The following is a 16,510-nucleotide window of genomic DNA, read 5'->3' as shown; positions in this document are numbered from 1 at the left end:
TATATTGTTAAGCTATGCTCTCCCACTATGAATCTCTCATTTCAATGGAGGCAGCAGTCAGCTCCCTTGATGATCTCTTTCTTTTAGATAATTTTTCTTGTTGTCCACAAGGACCAAAAAAAAAAAAAAATGAAACAGAAGAATGTTTTTGATATATTCATGTTTCATGGTTTGTCATTGACTACTATCTGTAAACTGTAACAAAATAAGAACCAGAAAGGAGGGTTCCAGAACTATAATAACAGCTCTGTTTAGGTAACCAAATTTAACAAAACAATAGCGGTGATACTTGGTCAGAACAGATAATATGTCGCATTGACAAATTTGATAAGCAGAAGTAAATTTTAAATAGAAAATCCATGAAAGAGAATGGGAAGTAGCTTTACAATTGATTCTCATGACAGTTCCATGGTTGTTTTTTCTTCAACAATCATATCACGAGCCCGTTTGACACCAGTGATCCACAGTGATTGTCCTTACTTAGGAGAAATGAGCGACTTACCTCCTCCAGCTTCCCCTTGTCCAATAGGAATATTCGATTGGCCATTAAAACTGTTTCCAGTCTATGGGCAATCACCAACACCTGCACAATGAAATATTAGAATGAATGTTTCTGACACTCCTTTGGACCAATTAGAGGAAATCCAACAACTATGTTGCATTAAAGCTTCAGAGTAAGTGCCATGTCCATGTTCAACATCACAATAACTGTGGACATGGACTTGAACACAAAGACAGCCTGGCCTCCATGTCTAGCTGTGCCCAAAAGAAAAGAGGAGAGGAAGAGGGGATGGGAGAGAGGACACAGAAATGAAGAAGAAGAAAGAGGGTAACACACATAAATAGAAGTAATTTCTCTCTTTGATGACGCTTACAAAGAAGTCATAACAATAGCTTTAAAGAATTCAAATACATAAAAATGAGTTGTACAGTCCAAGTCTTTCTTTTTATTTTTTTATGTTGCGGGGGGTATAAGCCAATTCCAAACATCTTGTAACATAGTCCAACGGCACCCACTTGGGGGTTCTAACACCCAGTCAGGTAGCATAGTCCAACAGCACAATTGTGGGGCACATGTAGAAGAATGAGATACACAAAACACACCACCTAAGAGTTCCTGTATTTTAGAAATGGTCATGCATGAGACCTATAATGAGACTGGATGACAGATTTGAGTCATCCTACTAATATGGAACTAAATGAAGCAGGAAATATGTACCATCAATACATCAAGTCAAGAGCAATGATGAGGTATTGCTAGCACAATCTGTCTGGTTCTTGTTACCAAAGATATTTTGAACATTCCATCTGGATGGAGACATAGAATTAAAGCATGAGGAAGGCTGTCGAGCCATCGGAAACCATGCAATGAGATGAGCATGACTTTACATGGGGTCTGATTGTGAGATTACGAGGAAGCATCTTGAGAATAGGTCATGGAACCAGTGCACCTACTCCTCTCCCCTCTCAATACTTAGGGCCAAATATCTGTATATTGAATTGTCTTATTCGGGAATTTTCACCACAGGAAAAAATATTTTCTAAAATTCTAAGGATGACTTATTTAACTTGAAGTACTCATTGTTCAGTACTCCAACTTTAAAATCTGTCCAACATCATGTTAAATCAATTTTTACCGTTGAATTATTCAGGATGTCCATGGTGGTATACAATTAAAATATTTTACACTGGCATCAAGTATGTAGTTTACAATAGCCACTAATAAGATGGATAGTATAAGATTAAGAAAACTGACACCAAATCTCGTGAGGTTTTATTTTCAACTAGGAAATATTAAAAATTTGAAGACGTCGAACTTAATAATTTCAGATCTGATATGCCAAAATAGTACATATTTAAGAGTCAAAACAACACCACAGCAAAAATTTCTACACAGAGAAGCAGTATGGTTTGCAGTCCTTACAGTATGATTTCCCATCAAACGTTCCACAGCTTTTCTCACCAATATCTCAGACCCGCTATCTAAAGCCGAAGTTGCTTCATCCAAAATCAGTATGGATGGATTTTGATAGAGTGTCCTTGCAATAGCTATTCTGCATTTATAAAAACACAATCCCATGTAAGGAGAGCAACACTAACCAGATAAATTGTTCAACTAAATTGAATCACCCTTTTAGATCCCTGATATGGAAGTATGGGTGCTCAGGTACACGACTAGGTCCAGTCACTGTAGAAGTGTAGTTTCAATACTAGAATATAGGTTCACCTCTGCTTCTGGCCGCCACTTAAAATTGAGCCCCTTGGACCAACATTGGTTTCATATCCTTCTGAAAGAGTATTAATGAACTCATCAGCATTTGCAGCCATTGCAGCATGCTCAACCCTCTCCATGTCAATTTGCCTCATCAAATCCCTGTACCCAATATTTTCTGCAACTGTTCCCGAAAAAAGGGTCTGACATATTATAGAGGCAACCCCAAAAGTGGTTAGTAAATTGAAGTCAATAAGCTTCAGGAAAAAGAAAAAAAAAACATCAATGAACTTTATAGATTTAGCCCATTGTATACTCCCTACACAAACCAGCAAGTTGCTGATAGGAACTCCAAAAATGACATTCTCTTATGACCCAATCTTTTTCCTTTTATCTTTCGTGAAAGAGAAAAAAACATTTTCGGGTACCAAATATTATCTAGAACTCTGTCAGACTCCGACATATTTTTTAAACAGTTTCAAGTTTTAAATCTGAAGATTTCTTTTCCTTCCAACCCCCACTCTCTTCTTGTTTTAACCAAATATTCAACATTGTAACAAATGTCACCATACCTTAACAAAGAGAGATGAATATTTATCCAATTAAGCATGAACAAGATCTCACAATCGTATTTTAGGTGCAATACTCGATCTCCACCATATAATGGGAAAAGGAAGCCAACTAACCCATCCTGCCAGCCAACTACCTCACCCCTGATAATTCACCAGTTTTATTCTCCAAAACAGAAGGCACATTTACAATTCCACAGTACAAGCCCCTATGAAGCCAATTCAAGGCCCAAATAAGCCCTTACCAAGATGGTCAAAATGTGCTACAAGATGTGGATCTTGGTACTGTATTATCAGGCATACGAACAATTAATTACTAGGGAGAGCCACAAAATCCAATTCATATTATAAATGAGCAGTTGAAGTTGAATATAGTTAAGAAAATATTATAAAAAATGACAAATTAATCACCATTGGACAGAGCTGCATAAAAGAAAAGAATCAGAAGATATAGATGAAGTAACTCATGAGCTTATCTACAAAAAATTAGTCAAAGAAGCTTATGGAAGGGAATAAATTGTCAATTTTTATGAGAAAGGTATGTAGATCTTATAATACTCAATAATCAGTTTCTTCTAATCATGGTTTTAAAATTAAGACATAAACGCATGTCAGATTAAAAATACTTTTGGGTCCCCAAAATGTGATAAATGCTTAATATTAAAATAACATCACATCTGCCAAAATAGGTACCTGTTGTTATGAGAAGAAATATTGGTAAATATTGCCAACATTGTCACTCATGTCAACATGTATCAATATTAAGTTTTAGTCATATTCATAATATATCTAAGTTTGATTTATAACCTATTTTTGGAATATCCCAGGAAGGCATTATTTCCATGTCACCAATCAAAATGCCGAAAGAACAACTCCCCAAAGGTTCTTGCCCCTCCTAACACTATATTGATCATTTAGTAACCTCATAAGGAAAACAATCCCTGAATTCAAAGCCACTAAAAGAATTTATAACTGGTTCTCTACCAAACGGTGCAATAATTTGGTATTTCCAACAGACCAATAAAAAATAGTCCAGAGGGATAACCAAATAATTCTAATTTGAAAAGTAACTAAAATCCAACCAATAGGTAATTACCTGATCATTGTCTGAAACATGCAGAATTGCCACTCTATAGATTTGTGTCCAAGAACAAAATAAAATAAAATACTTCAGAAATAAATGAAGAAGTACAAAAGAGGATTAAACAAATACGACTCACTATATCTTGAGAAACTAGCCCAACATTCTGCCTAAGATTTTCCAACTGAATGTCCTGGATGTCGAGGTTATCAATTAGTATGCTCCCTGCAAACAACAAAGAAAAAGGATAAAACTTTAAGCTGCTTTGAAACTCACATTTTGATTTGAGCTGTGAATTTCAAATCTACCTTTTTCTTGGATGCATCATCATTGTTATATTTGAAATGGAATTTGATTAACATACATTAAAAGGTATGTTCATGGTGTCATGTCTCTCAACAGTAACGACCATAGGTCGAAGGCATTGTGGACATATTTATAGGATCAATATCCTATGTTGACATCCATTGCACCGTCAATGTCCCAGGGCATTTTGGTAATTTAAAGGATTCGTGGACCGCAGTGATGTGTCCCTTACATTGTAACCGTTCTGGGACAACTGAAACAACATGATCAATCACAACAAAATTGATATCCATCTTACAATCAATACCCCAGGGGCATCTAGGCCAATGGACCATATCAATATGTTCAGTATGTGAACAAACAGATAATCAGATCCCACTTTAACCCTCCCCAGAATTGTCATATTAAGGGAATTTTAGTTTTTTGTGCTCAAGCTTATATTTAATATCCGTCAAGGGTGAGCATTTGATTTACACATTACAAAAGGGATTTGAAATCCTTGGCTTATTAGGCCTTGAAATCTGATCCAAACAACAGATTTGGATTTGAGGGGACCCTCCTTGGAGAATTGTACGGTTGTAAGCTAATAGCTAAAGAAGACCGCTTATGAGATATGGGACCACAAGTTGAATGGTAATCAGGAGAAAAGTTGACAGAAAGTTGTTATCTAATAGATAAAGTTCATGGCTTACCGCATAGAGGATCATAAAGGCGAAGAAGAAGTTTTGACAGGGTAGTCTTTCCTCCTCCAGAAGGACCAACAATAGCAACCGTTTCTCCAGGGTTGATATGGAGATTTAATCCATTTAAGATAAGAGGCATATTGTCTCCATACTTGAATGAAATATTAGAAAATTTCACATCTCCTCTAACAGAGGCTAAACCTACTGCATCCGGTTTCTCAATTACCTGTACCCAAGAATGAGATGGGAAGCAATCAATGTAAATCAAGCTTCACAGGATGAATAACAGCAAATGAAAGTGAGACTTCTCTTGAAGTGTCAAATGAGAACATATGCCACACAGTAAATGCGATATTCCCTTTCTTTCTCTCATAAAATTTTGGCCATCAGAATACTTAGAAATATAAGGCTAGAATAATATCAGAACCTAAATCATGATTGTAGGCTTTGAAGCATTCCACTGTAATAGATCCGATCTCTGCCACACAAAAATATCCTTGAAGACTTTACAGAAACCAAATTGAAGAATAATTAATTATATTTTATGCTGAATCCTAAAGAGTAATATACAAAAAAGGGCATACAACTACAAGTGGTCACGAAAAGCGCAATTGTTGCAACTATAGGCCGATAAAATGAAATCTGCCAATTCTTCTATCCTAAATTTCTCAAAATCACCATGGTACTACTAGATGTCCCCTTTGTTAAGGATTTATTTGGTTTCCTGCAAAAACTAACACCTAAAACTATGAACTACTCCATCCGCATGGCTAAGACCAACCTCCAAACAACTAAAACTCCAAAAGTACCCATGATGCTCACATAAGGTACCGACACTTCTTCATCCCTTTGTCAGTTTTGCGCTTCTTGGTAGGATGTGGAGTTGATGATGCTCACATGTATAAAGAAGCAAAAACCTTTTAATGAGATCACATGACCCAATAACATTTCTACTTTTTCTTAAAAAGTAACATATGGCCCACCAGTCATAGATGTGCATTAGGTACGAAACATAGCATCTCGAAGTTGACTGAAAATATGCTTGAAATTGACATCCACATTTCAAGAAGCATGGAAAGTATAACTAAACTGGAAAATACAGGAAAAACATGGAATGCATTCAGGGTTTATATCTTCTAGTTTGCAAACCCTCTTCTTTTCTCTTTTGTACATTATCTTGTTATATTAACAAAATCTTGGTTGCTTAACCGAGGGGATGATGCAGCCAGCCAACCTAGATTCCAGATTTGGAATCAAATATCATATCAGCTGCTCCACAGGCCCAGATCTGAACTATTTTTCCTGATATAACAGGGTTGAAAAAGGCTTACTGATTCTCTGGTTTCAGTAGCCTGTATTAGGGAAAGTGAGAAGAGATAGGGGCTGTTATGGGACTGTGAACAGTACCCATGAACAACAGTAACTGAAGAAAAGGTAGAGGGAGAAGAGAGTGAAAAGAGGAAGCCTTTTTTGTTATACGATTCAAATTAAAATTCTGTATTCTACTCTATTAACCATTATTATGGGGGGTGGTTACATATTTATGAAAGAAAAAAAAAAAGCCTCCTAAATCTAAAACTCTTAGGTAGCTAGACTAACCTAACTAACAAGGACTCTAAAATACTTAACTAATTATAATTTTTGAAGGCTAAGCCTTTTAGAATAACTTGGGCAACTAATCAAAATAGGATTCTTTACTGACTAAACTAAAGCCAATTACAAGTGGTCACCTTAAGCAGTTAAGCCTACTAATTAAATATCAATTTCACACACCTCTTTAGACCCCCCACCTTTGGGCCTTATAATTTCTGTCCATTACAAATAGAACCCCAAGAATTAAAAGTCCACACCCCATAGATATTAAAATAGGACCAATTTTTGGATTGGGGCTGCATTAGGGGTAAGGAAAATTTCAAACATTGCAAACCAATTTTATTTTTTTCTTTGTCAAACATTGCCAACAATTAATAACTGAATTTCTAAGAAACATAGATACCTCAGCGTTGAATCTGGTCAAATCAAATAAGCGTTCTATAGCTGGCTCTCCCTGTTTCAACTCATTGTATGCTTTTCCAATGTCCTGCATAATTCTTCAAATTCAGATTGACGAACTAAGACGGGTCCTGAATCATAATAACAAAATAATGATAGTCATTAAGCAGCAGCTACCTGATTATGAAGAATAAAATCGCTTCTAAATTACACAAGATACATACAATTAAAAATTAGTGTTGAAAAGTAAACCTCAGCACCATATAGAACCTACAATAGCATCTACTGGTTACAATTAATGTGATTGATTTAGAAATATGATCAGCAAACGCTTTGACAACATTTTTATAATTTTACCGTGCATCCAGACATGTTGCAAAACATCTAATCAAAATAGACTTGGACATTAATTAAGTAATTCCTTTTGGAAAGGATATTTTCAAATGGCTAACCGAAACAGATAAAGATAGGCTTCATGCTTCCTTTCTAGACGACAACAAAATCAAACATTCTAATGACATGCTTAAAAAAGCCACCACGAACTACAAATCCAGAGTGTAATTAGTGGTATAATTAATTTTTCAGTTCACATGTACATGCTTTAAGTCAAAGCCCATTTGATTACACCAGATTGTCTTGCAGACTGAAATGCCCATCAGAAGGCTTTGAACAACAGGTTCTACATTTTCTTTTCCTTTCTACTTTTTCTGATAATTATCAAAATGTCACTGGCTAGGGAAGACAAGCCTGACATGACATCCTAGGCTCTGATAAGTAACATTCGGTTGGATGCCAACTTGCTGCAAGTGTATCATGCTGTACAAAGATGATAAAATTGAATTTTTTCTGGCCCAATTATAAGCTTTCTTACCCTTGTGCTGTGGCTGACCAGTTGGAGTTGCTCAGTTAGGAAGAGGATCCCTATTAAAAGGGATCGGGTTTGGGCTGGGGAAGGTGATGCTAGTTGAAGGAAACTTGAAGAAGAGGAAAGAGGAAAAATGGACAGTATAGGTAATAGGGCAAGCCCCTTCCATACAAAAGTTGGGGACTTGGTCTTTTATTTCAAGAGTGCATAAAATGGATTAGGTCATTATTTTTTGTCGGGCTCCCACTTTTGCACCATATTTTTCAACCAGTAAAAAATTACGTCATTCTCCTAATTATATCATAATTTTGTCATACATTGACAGACGAAGGCAGAAGTAATTTTTTTTGGGTCACCCGGCCATGGTGTTTCCTTGTGCAATGACAGGGTAATTCACATGTTGATGAACAGCAGCCATGGTACCTTACACTGAATTTTTTTTATTGCTGGTCTATTAGGACATACAAAAGAATAGCTTTAACTTGCTGGTCTGGAAAATCTCCACAAAGAAGGAACCATGAATTTGGAGGAAATAACTTGAAACAACTACAATTTAATGTCAAGATGAATTTAATATTGAATTAAGTCTACACGTTTGTAAATTCCATACAGCGCTAGAATAACTGTACAGCTCTTGGTCTAGGCCTACGGGATATGGTAATTCGGAATGTAGAGGGTTTCATTCTCCTAATCTAAGTATAAAATTAAATTGGATTTTCATGTGAATGAAGCAATCTGTACTCTGGGCCTGGGGGTCTTGTAAACATATAAATAGGCCTAGTGCCAGGTGGTTTTCTGCCCCAACAGATCCATACAGTGTACTGGATTTGTTGAGTGCAATCAAGGCTTTTCTCTTGGGGTTTACAAAGTGAATTGCTCTTCAGGAGAGGTCCTTCTTGTCATTGAGTGTTTGGGGTTCAGTAGTCATTGTAATCTCTTTTGGTCAGTGGAAGATTTGTTTGTTTGTGTTCGGCCATTGACATTGACACAATTCTGAACTACTTTTACATGGATTTGGGTGTGGGTGTCAGACTTTGCAAACTCAAAAGTTTAATTTCAAATTGTTTTGTAACATATAAAGAATTCTACAGATGTTATCAAAGAGATCAAGACAATTTATGTGAATTTCTGCACCTAAGTTATTTTATACTGTCTTTGTTTAGCCATAGTTATCACCAATGAAGACAGATATTGTTACACTTCAACTAAATTCAAGCGTATGTCAACACATCAAGTTCGTAAACGAACTTTTATCAACATATCACCATGATATTTAATATAAGCCTAGCTCATAACAAGACTCATTAAAGTATGATGATCATTTAAATTGTTATAATCTTTTCAATGCTTTCTTTTATTTGTTGCTTAAAAGAATAGAGGATTTCTCTCCTCTCTCCTCCTTTTTTTTTTTTTTTGGGGGGGGGGGGGGGGTTGGGGGAGGTGTGTGTTGGAAATCCCTATCAAAGCTAGATATTGTAGCATTACCTGGATAGGCTCAATCAACAGAATCAATGATGTTACAAACGAAATCAGGCCAGAACCATCAAAGGAACTCCTTGAAACCATTATAGAACCACCACAAAATATCAGTAATGCTCCAACATATATAACTTGCACAATTTGAGGAATAAGTGCCTTCATTTTCTTCTTTTTCAAACGTTCAAATAGGTCAGCATGAGCAAGCCTTTGAAACCGTGTACCTTCACAGAGTTCTGCATTGTTTGCCTTAACAAAAAGAATTGAGGGGAGAACCTGATATATTACACGGAAGAATGTGTAAAAGAATCTTATGTGAAACAAAGAGGACACTTAAAAAATTTATGGGCTGGGGATGTATTATAAGAAATGGGACAAGGTTTCTCAAGTTTAGGGAAAACAGTACCTCATTCAGGTAGGCAGAGAGAGCAGCTACAGTAAGATTTGCTTTTTTAGATATCTTACGAAGCTTTTCACCAAGATATGCAATAAGAAGAGACATAGATGGAATGACCTACAAATCCACCAGGTACATTTTATTTCCCTTCTTAAGAATGCATTGGTCTTTGATCAAATATAGGAAAGAATAGTACTTAAATAAAAGATAACAGTCAAAACGGAGTTTTAAAAAAGTACATTAATCTCACCAAGACTGAAATTAATGAAAGAACAGGGCTGATGACCAACATTTGGGTTGCCATCGCTGATAATTGCAGAATACTGGGTATGACAGTCTACATTCAGATAAATATTATGTATCAAAACCAAAAATAAGCTAAAAATACGAGGAAGTGATACAGGAAAGGAGATATTTTTCTGGAATGAGAGCACACTTAATATTAGATAGGAAATGAACTCATAAGCATAACTTCAAAAGTATGAGGAAGTCATGGACTGGGACCCCTTTCTCCAAAAATTATGGTAGTCTGCAACTTCAAAATTGAATTGCTAGTTGCTACATATATTAAGCTTGTCCACAACACCAAAAATGCAGAAGCCCACCAATTTTTGTAACTCAGTGACAGAATTGCATACACAAATCAATCATAAATAAACAGAGAGCTTCTCACTGAAACTAGGGTGTGAGGGAACGAAAAGACAATAAAATGTTCCGGCCAATAACGAGCATTACTTACATTCAGGAGAGCATACAGTGTGTCAGAAACGTCCGAAGCCTCCGCAGTGATCCTATACGCAGTATCACCGGCCGAAACCCCACCACCACCTTCGAAAAAGCCCAAATTTCTCTGGAGAATCCTCTTAAAAACATAAACTCTTATCTTATACACCGAATTCAACGCTGCATCCCACAAGAGAGCTTGCTGCCAGTAATTAGCTACCACCCGAACCAAAACCAAGACCCCAAACACCAAGCCCTCCTCTATTAGTCGATCCGCATCAATATTGCTCACAACAGCAGATAATTTTCCGACCTTGGGAACAATCTTCGAAAGACAAAAGACGGAAACGAAGCTGCAAGTCCATCCCATGAGAATTGATCTCCATTCCGACTGAATATATGGTTTTATGGGATCCAAGGACGGTAGAAATACACGCGAAGTATCACGTCGAGGCTTCTCTTTACGCTTGAGTGAATTCAAAGGGGTGAAGGGCGAAAAGGAATGCGAAGTGATGGAACTACAAGTCTTCAAAGATGTTTTCAAGAATAATTTCGTTTGAAGATTGAAGCCTATGGGCTCTACTGTGAAATTGAATTTGTGGGAAACGAAAGAGATATTCGAAGTTGGAGATGCTACTCTTATAACCGCCATTTTTCTACAAGAGACTTCACCGACCTTTTCTCGTTTTCATCAGTCTTTGTTGGAGGAAGATTTTCTCCTTTGTTTACGAACCAGGTTGCTCATTGCAATTGGATTTTTTTTAAAAGCAATTTGTGGGGATCTTTATCGTCTCCATTTATCTGTCACTTTATTTCCTCTATTTCATCTCATAGGGGCAGAAATGACCACCCCACTCTCTGCCTGAGCACACTGCTCGGATGGGGTCCACTGTCCTCTATTAGATGAAAATGAAGGGGCAGATAAATGGAGACAATAATTTTTCCAATTTGTGACAGTTTCTACGTGCACCACCGATGTGGCCGGCTTCGTGCATGGTCCAATCATCTACCACTTGGCAGCTCAAAAAGGCCCAACGTCTCTTGTTCAAGTGTTTGATTTCGGCTGAAACCGAATTGTTGACATGTGAAAAAAATAATATGGGAGAGGGTTCTGCACTAGCACGGGACTAATGGGAACAAACGCAGAAGCATCATTAGGAATGAGATTTTTGCTTTTCATGGGATTAGATAATCATTTTGCGGTATTTTGCCTGACACAGGGATGACGTTGCCTTTCATTGCCCCCATCCCCATGAAAGAGAAAAATTTTGCCCTTGTTAATGCTTCCATACATGCTCCATTGGTTCTACACTAGAGTTGGGCATGTTGTCACGAAACTCTCCCCTAAAAATATAAAAAATTAGAACTACAAATATTCGGATCCGGATCCTTTCCAATGAAGAGACCGGCCAATGAGCATCCAATGCCTAGGCGCGCACCCGGATGTGTGCCAACTAGCCTAGCTGTTGGATGCCTCATTGGAGAGGGTCCCAATCCCAAATATGGTGCATACGTTATTTTAGGAATTGAACAGGGGTATAGAATCAATCTCGACCAATATTGATCTGAATCGCCCATACAGTATTACCCTTGTTTGTCATTAAAAGAATTTTTTTTAAGCTTCTTATCCTTTGTCAATATCTATCCACCAAGAATCGAGATCAAGGACTCTCGATACTGATATGGATTGGGTGACACCTCTAATCCCCAACCGATTCCTAAAACCATGGCATATGAACCAAGAGGATAACTGTTAATACACGAGAGGATATTTGATTCAAGCGTTCTTCGAATTTTGACATGTGTTCAATGGTTTATAATGCTTCAAAGTTTTTTCCCCTCCTCAAGTTGCAAGTAAAATTAAGAGAAGGTAGGTGAAATTGGCTTCTAAAGAGGTATAATAATGATTTTAAGAAAGTTTTCTATAACCATTGGTAAAAGATCTTGTCGCCACAAAAACTACATCCGGCTTTGCCACAAAGGCCTAGAGTTAGTGAAGATCAATCCCCCCCCCCTCTACCACCAGTAACTGCTCAAGAAAAACAACTGTTTGTTCCCCTCTTACGGGTTAGAGACAAAGAGAGCAAAGTAGCACCACAAGACCGTGGGCTATATGATACATTGATACCACAATGTGTACCATCCCATATGATTAATATGGAACCGTAACGACAGATTAAATAACACTTTCTAAAGAGCTCCACTCTTCTCAAGTAGACCTTTCCTAACGGTTTCACTCTTGACATTAGATTTTCTCTTCATTAACGTTTAAGAACTCAACCCCATCAACCTGATTATAAAGAGAGAGAACCAAAAACCAAGATGTTATATGCTTAATAGAACCCACTTTAATCCACTTTAAGCACTAGATTGGGTCTACTTCCACTCTCTTTTTATGTTAACTATTTTTTCCTACTTAAAGCCATGCTTTCTTTCCCAAACCTAAGTAAAATTGTTTAAACACGCTTGAATATTTTGAGGAAAATTAAAAGCTTCCAGACCATGGCTGCGATTCCAAATCCGTCAACCAATCAATCATTTTAGTCGAGTTCATTCAAACTGGTAATCTTTGGTCTCTCTCTCTTGCAAGAGATTGCCGACTGATAAGGTGCCTGCCACCTGACAAGCATGAGGGCCAATTAAAGCATGCCCATGGATGGGATTTTTTTACTTCACGGGTATTAAGGCAGTAATTTCAGGTGCTATGTGTAGGCATGCCTGGCGGCAAGAGCCAACCAACCAAGCAACCAAGCAACCAAGAAACCGCAACCAAGCAGCCGTCTTTTACCCTTTTATTAAATCGACCATACAAAATGAAGGAAAACATTCCCATATAGAATCTCTTCACCACTGGTAGTAGACCAAATGACTGATCATTTTACCCATGTATTTTTCCATTTGTTGATAAAACAGCCAATGTTGACTTTTCTGCCAGCCTTCATTCCTCAAACCTTATATCTTCTCCACATTGGAAGATACACTTGGGCTGACACTTGCAAGGTACTTTGGCTAGATAGTAACATGGCCATGAACACAAAATTTAGGTACGAACTAATCTGCCATGCAAAAAACTACTTAGAATCTTAGTTTTTTTGTAGGTCAAGAGGGGGGAAAATCATTACATCAAAACCATCTTAGAGTGGGCACTACCAACAAAATTTATGAAATGATTCAATAGTAAAAGAGTACCTGAAATGACTGGAAAGAAAAACTAAGATAATGTAATCGGTGACGATAATGAGGAGCAGACCCCCAATGGAACAAAACAGTAGCTTATCCATCCATCTGTTGGGTGGGTACTAGAGACCAATGAGCCTTTAGGTGTTTGTGGCTCTTGTGTAAATCTGCTGGCTAGAGTGCGAAGAGATCATCCTGATAGAACCTCGTGCCATCAAATCCTTGATAGCTCTGCGTGCCAATGATCCATTGATCTGAATAAAAACAAGGGGAAGAAACATTTTAACCAATCAATCATGTGCTACGATGATTTTAGTTGCTTTCCACTGCATATAGTAATATTGTAATATTGTAATATTGTATTATAAACATGTACTATGGTGCCTTAGTTGCTTTCCACTGCATAGAATAATATAGTCTTTAGTATTACAAAATGATGCCATCATGATCTTCAATAACCATAAAATGATAAGAAGAAAAGCAAGTTAATTTCAGAAACAGATCAACCAAACAATCTTAGTACAGCAAGTGCCATAGAAAGAAGGAAAAAACAATTCATAGGGAGGGATGGGGGATGGGGGATGGGGGATGGGGGATGGGGCAAAACCCTGTCATGTGAATGTGTGTGAGCATCACACTTGGTGGATCACTTCTTTCCTTTTTTCACATACTTGCTATCTTCTAAATTCCAGAAAAGACAAGGCATAGTTATGCCCGTGACCATAATGAAATGCATTCGAGAACCTGCCCTAGGAATAAGGAAAGAAAGCATATCAATTTTATTTTTAGGCCTGACCTAAGTTGATCAGGCCAACCGTTTCCAATTGCTGGCAAATGGGGAAATACAATATCACAGAACTTAGAAAAATGATACTGTGAACCTTCAGTGGTATGCAATTTCCATGAACTCCAAACAAAATAACTCATCTTAGAATATAAGGACTACACATGGATGAAGTTTTCCGAGGAGCCTGTATACTTCTGTGAGAGGTCACAAAAGTTGGGTCCCACAAAGGATTCAAGCTAGCAAAACCCAAACTTACACAACTAAAACTGAAAAAATGATCTGTTATAGAGAGACAAATAGCACAACCCAACCCAAAATAAAAAAGGGGGGGTTGGGGGGAATGGATTTCAATACACATTAAGGGACACAACCCAACCCCCAAAATAAAACAGTATGGTTATTGCTGAGACTATACAAGAAGCTGAGAAAGTAAACAATCAGCCGTTCAGGGTCACGTCTTGCTAGATAGATATGCTTCAGCCCCAGCTCAAGCCCTTCAGGGTCAAGTCTTGCTAGATGGATATGCTTGAGCCTAAGGCCCAGCCCAAGCCCAATAAAATGACTTAAGAGAGATGGACCATATTTATGAGATCTGCACAGCCCACAGCCTGCAGACCTTATTTACAAGATCTGCACAGCCCACAGCGTGCAGACCATATTTACAAGATCCTGCACAGCCCACAGTGTGCAGACCATATTTACAAGATCTGCACAGCCCACAGCGTGCAGAACTTATTCACAACCATGAACAGAAATAAGATTAGTGACACAACCAAATTCTTGGCAAAGCATTACGTGTAACTTGGATATCTAAATAGAAGCATAATTAAAAAAATGTAACAGAAGAGAAATAAGAAGTAAAAACAAAGAATTCAAGCAAGACAGACAGGAATGAATAATGACAATAGCAGTTCATGATACAGATGATGGATGCTTCTAAATATCAAACTCTTCTGTTTTCAACTTTAAAGGTAGCCAGCCTATGCCCAAGAGTACACAATTAGAATACTGTAAAACCTCAGTGATGATCAATCTCTTTGCAGCTGGGACATTTCACAACTCTCTATGCAGCAATACCAGAAGAAAAACAAGGCCCTGTATTTTTATTTCTCAAATGGATAGTCTCCTTTCTACCCAATTTGTGTAGCTAACCATAGTTTTTCCTCCCTAGATCTTGACAATTTTAAACCAGTAAGGATAAAAGACACTAAAAGGATAAGAGATCTTATATATGCAAAGGCAGTGATGATAAATTTTCACTAACAGAAGCCAAATCTCTATGGCCGATAATCTCAACAAAGGCAATCAATATTCGATGACCCGCGCAACAAATTTAACTCTTACGTTACTTACAATAGCCAGTGAGTATACAGCCTACACTTTTGGTAAACATGTAAAGCTCAATGCAGACGAATATCACATTTGCTGAAAAAAACCATGAACAACAGTTGACAAAAATACAACCAAATATATGCGAAGATTCATATCATACCCTCAATCGGTCGGAAAGGATTGACGGGGTAATCAGCTTGTACTTGGGCACTTCTGAAAGAAGTTTATCGTAGCTCGCCTGATCGAACAAGACCATGTTGTTCACCTTCTCCTTTTGCTTTCCTTTGCTCCATTTCTGAAAATCAAGCAACACAGATATAACATCAATTCTAACTTTTCAAAGCAAGCACTCACTTACTTTGCTAATATAAATAAAAACACGTTCGACCGAGATCCACTTGAGAAGCTAAAGCTCATATCAGATATCTGAATCTAACCAGTAATCCAAACCCCATCCCTTACCTTCTTCTTCTGTTTCCCTCCGCCAGATTTGGCAGGCTTCGATGATGGAGGGGGAGCCTTCTCCTTTTTCGGTGCCTGTGGCAAGGAAGAGTGTAAACAGATGCGGCAGAACAAATAAAACGATGGAGAAAAAAATGAAACAACAGAGGTTGCAAGAGAGTGAAAGTTCTGATCTTGCAGATAGATTACCATTTTCCTCAGGAGATTTCAAGGGCTGGGTGATAGCTTCTCTGAAGTCTGAACCTCAACTTACCACAACAGCGTTTAGCCACCGGAGAAGGATATTTTCAGATTTATGGGATCGAAGAGAAAAAGTGTTTCGAGTGTTAGGGTTTGTGGTCTTAGACCTTAACTTGCGCCGTGGATGACAATGCACTTACCTTACCGGGTCTTGGGCCAGACCCGTCTCAGTAGCCTGGAGCACAAGACAAAAGATCTGGGCCTAAGT

At 37.7% G+C, this 16,510-nt stretch overlaps 2 protein-coding genes and 1 long non-coding RNA gene across 3 annotated transcripts; 1 reads left to right on the top strand and 2 right to left on the bottom strand.

Annotated features, from left to right (window-relative positions):
* Positions 1-153: 153 nt before the first annotated feature.
* On the top strand, positions 154-14,568 carry LOC122665830. The gene is made up of 3 exons (XR_006333490.1): positions 154-309; positions 12,050-12,056; positions 14,557-14,568. It is a non-coding gene; the product is annotated as an uncharacterized LOC122665830 (long non-coding RNA).
* On the bottom strand, positions 249-10,986 carry LOC122665794 (ABC transporter B family member 29, chloroplastic). Its single transcript, XM_043861931.1, has 10 exons — positions 10,321-10,986; positions 9,832-9,918; positions 9,591-9,698; positions 9,194-9,460; positions 6,848-6,931; positions 4,861-5,077; positions 4,002-4,087; positions 2,228-2,415; positions 1,925-2,054; positions 249-583 (listed from the first exon to the last, which is right to left on the bottom strand). Exons 1-10 carry the CDS (start codon positions 10,954-10,956, stop codon positions 431-433), a joined length of 1,956 nt encoding a protein of 651 aa, XP_043717866.1. The 5' UTR covers positions 10,957-10,986; the 3' UTR covers positions 249-430.
* Positions 13,344-16,364, bottom strand: LOC122665815 (40S ribosomal protein S25-like). The gene is made up of 4 exons (XM_043861953.1): positions 16,252-16,364; positions 16,063-16,137; positions 15,761-15,895; positions 13,344-13,735 (listed from the first exon to the last, which is right to left on the bottom strand). The coding sequence occupies exons 1-4, from the start codon at positions 16,252-16,254 to the stop codon at positions 13,622-13,624; spliced, it is 327 nt and encodes a 108-aa protein (XP_043717888.1). The 5' UTR covers positions 16,255-16,364; the 3' UTR covers positions 13,344-13,621.
* Positions 16,365-16,510: the final 146 nt, after the last annotated feature.

The sequence above is a fragment of the Telopea speciosissima genome, chromosome 1, assembly GCF_018873765.1.
Source record: "Telopea speciosissima isolate NSW1024214 ecotype Mountain lineage chromosome 1, Tspe_v1, whole genome shotgun sequence".
Taxonomy (NCBI): Eukaryota; Viridiplantae; Streptophyta; class Magnoliopsida; order Proteales; family Proteaceae; genus Telopea; species Telopea speciosissima.
The sequence above is the reverse complement of the archived record's forward strand: the minus strand, read 5'-3'. Positions and strand labels throughout refer to the sequence as shown.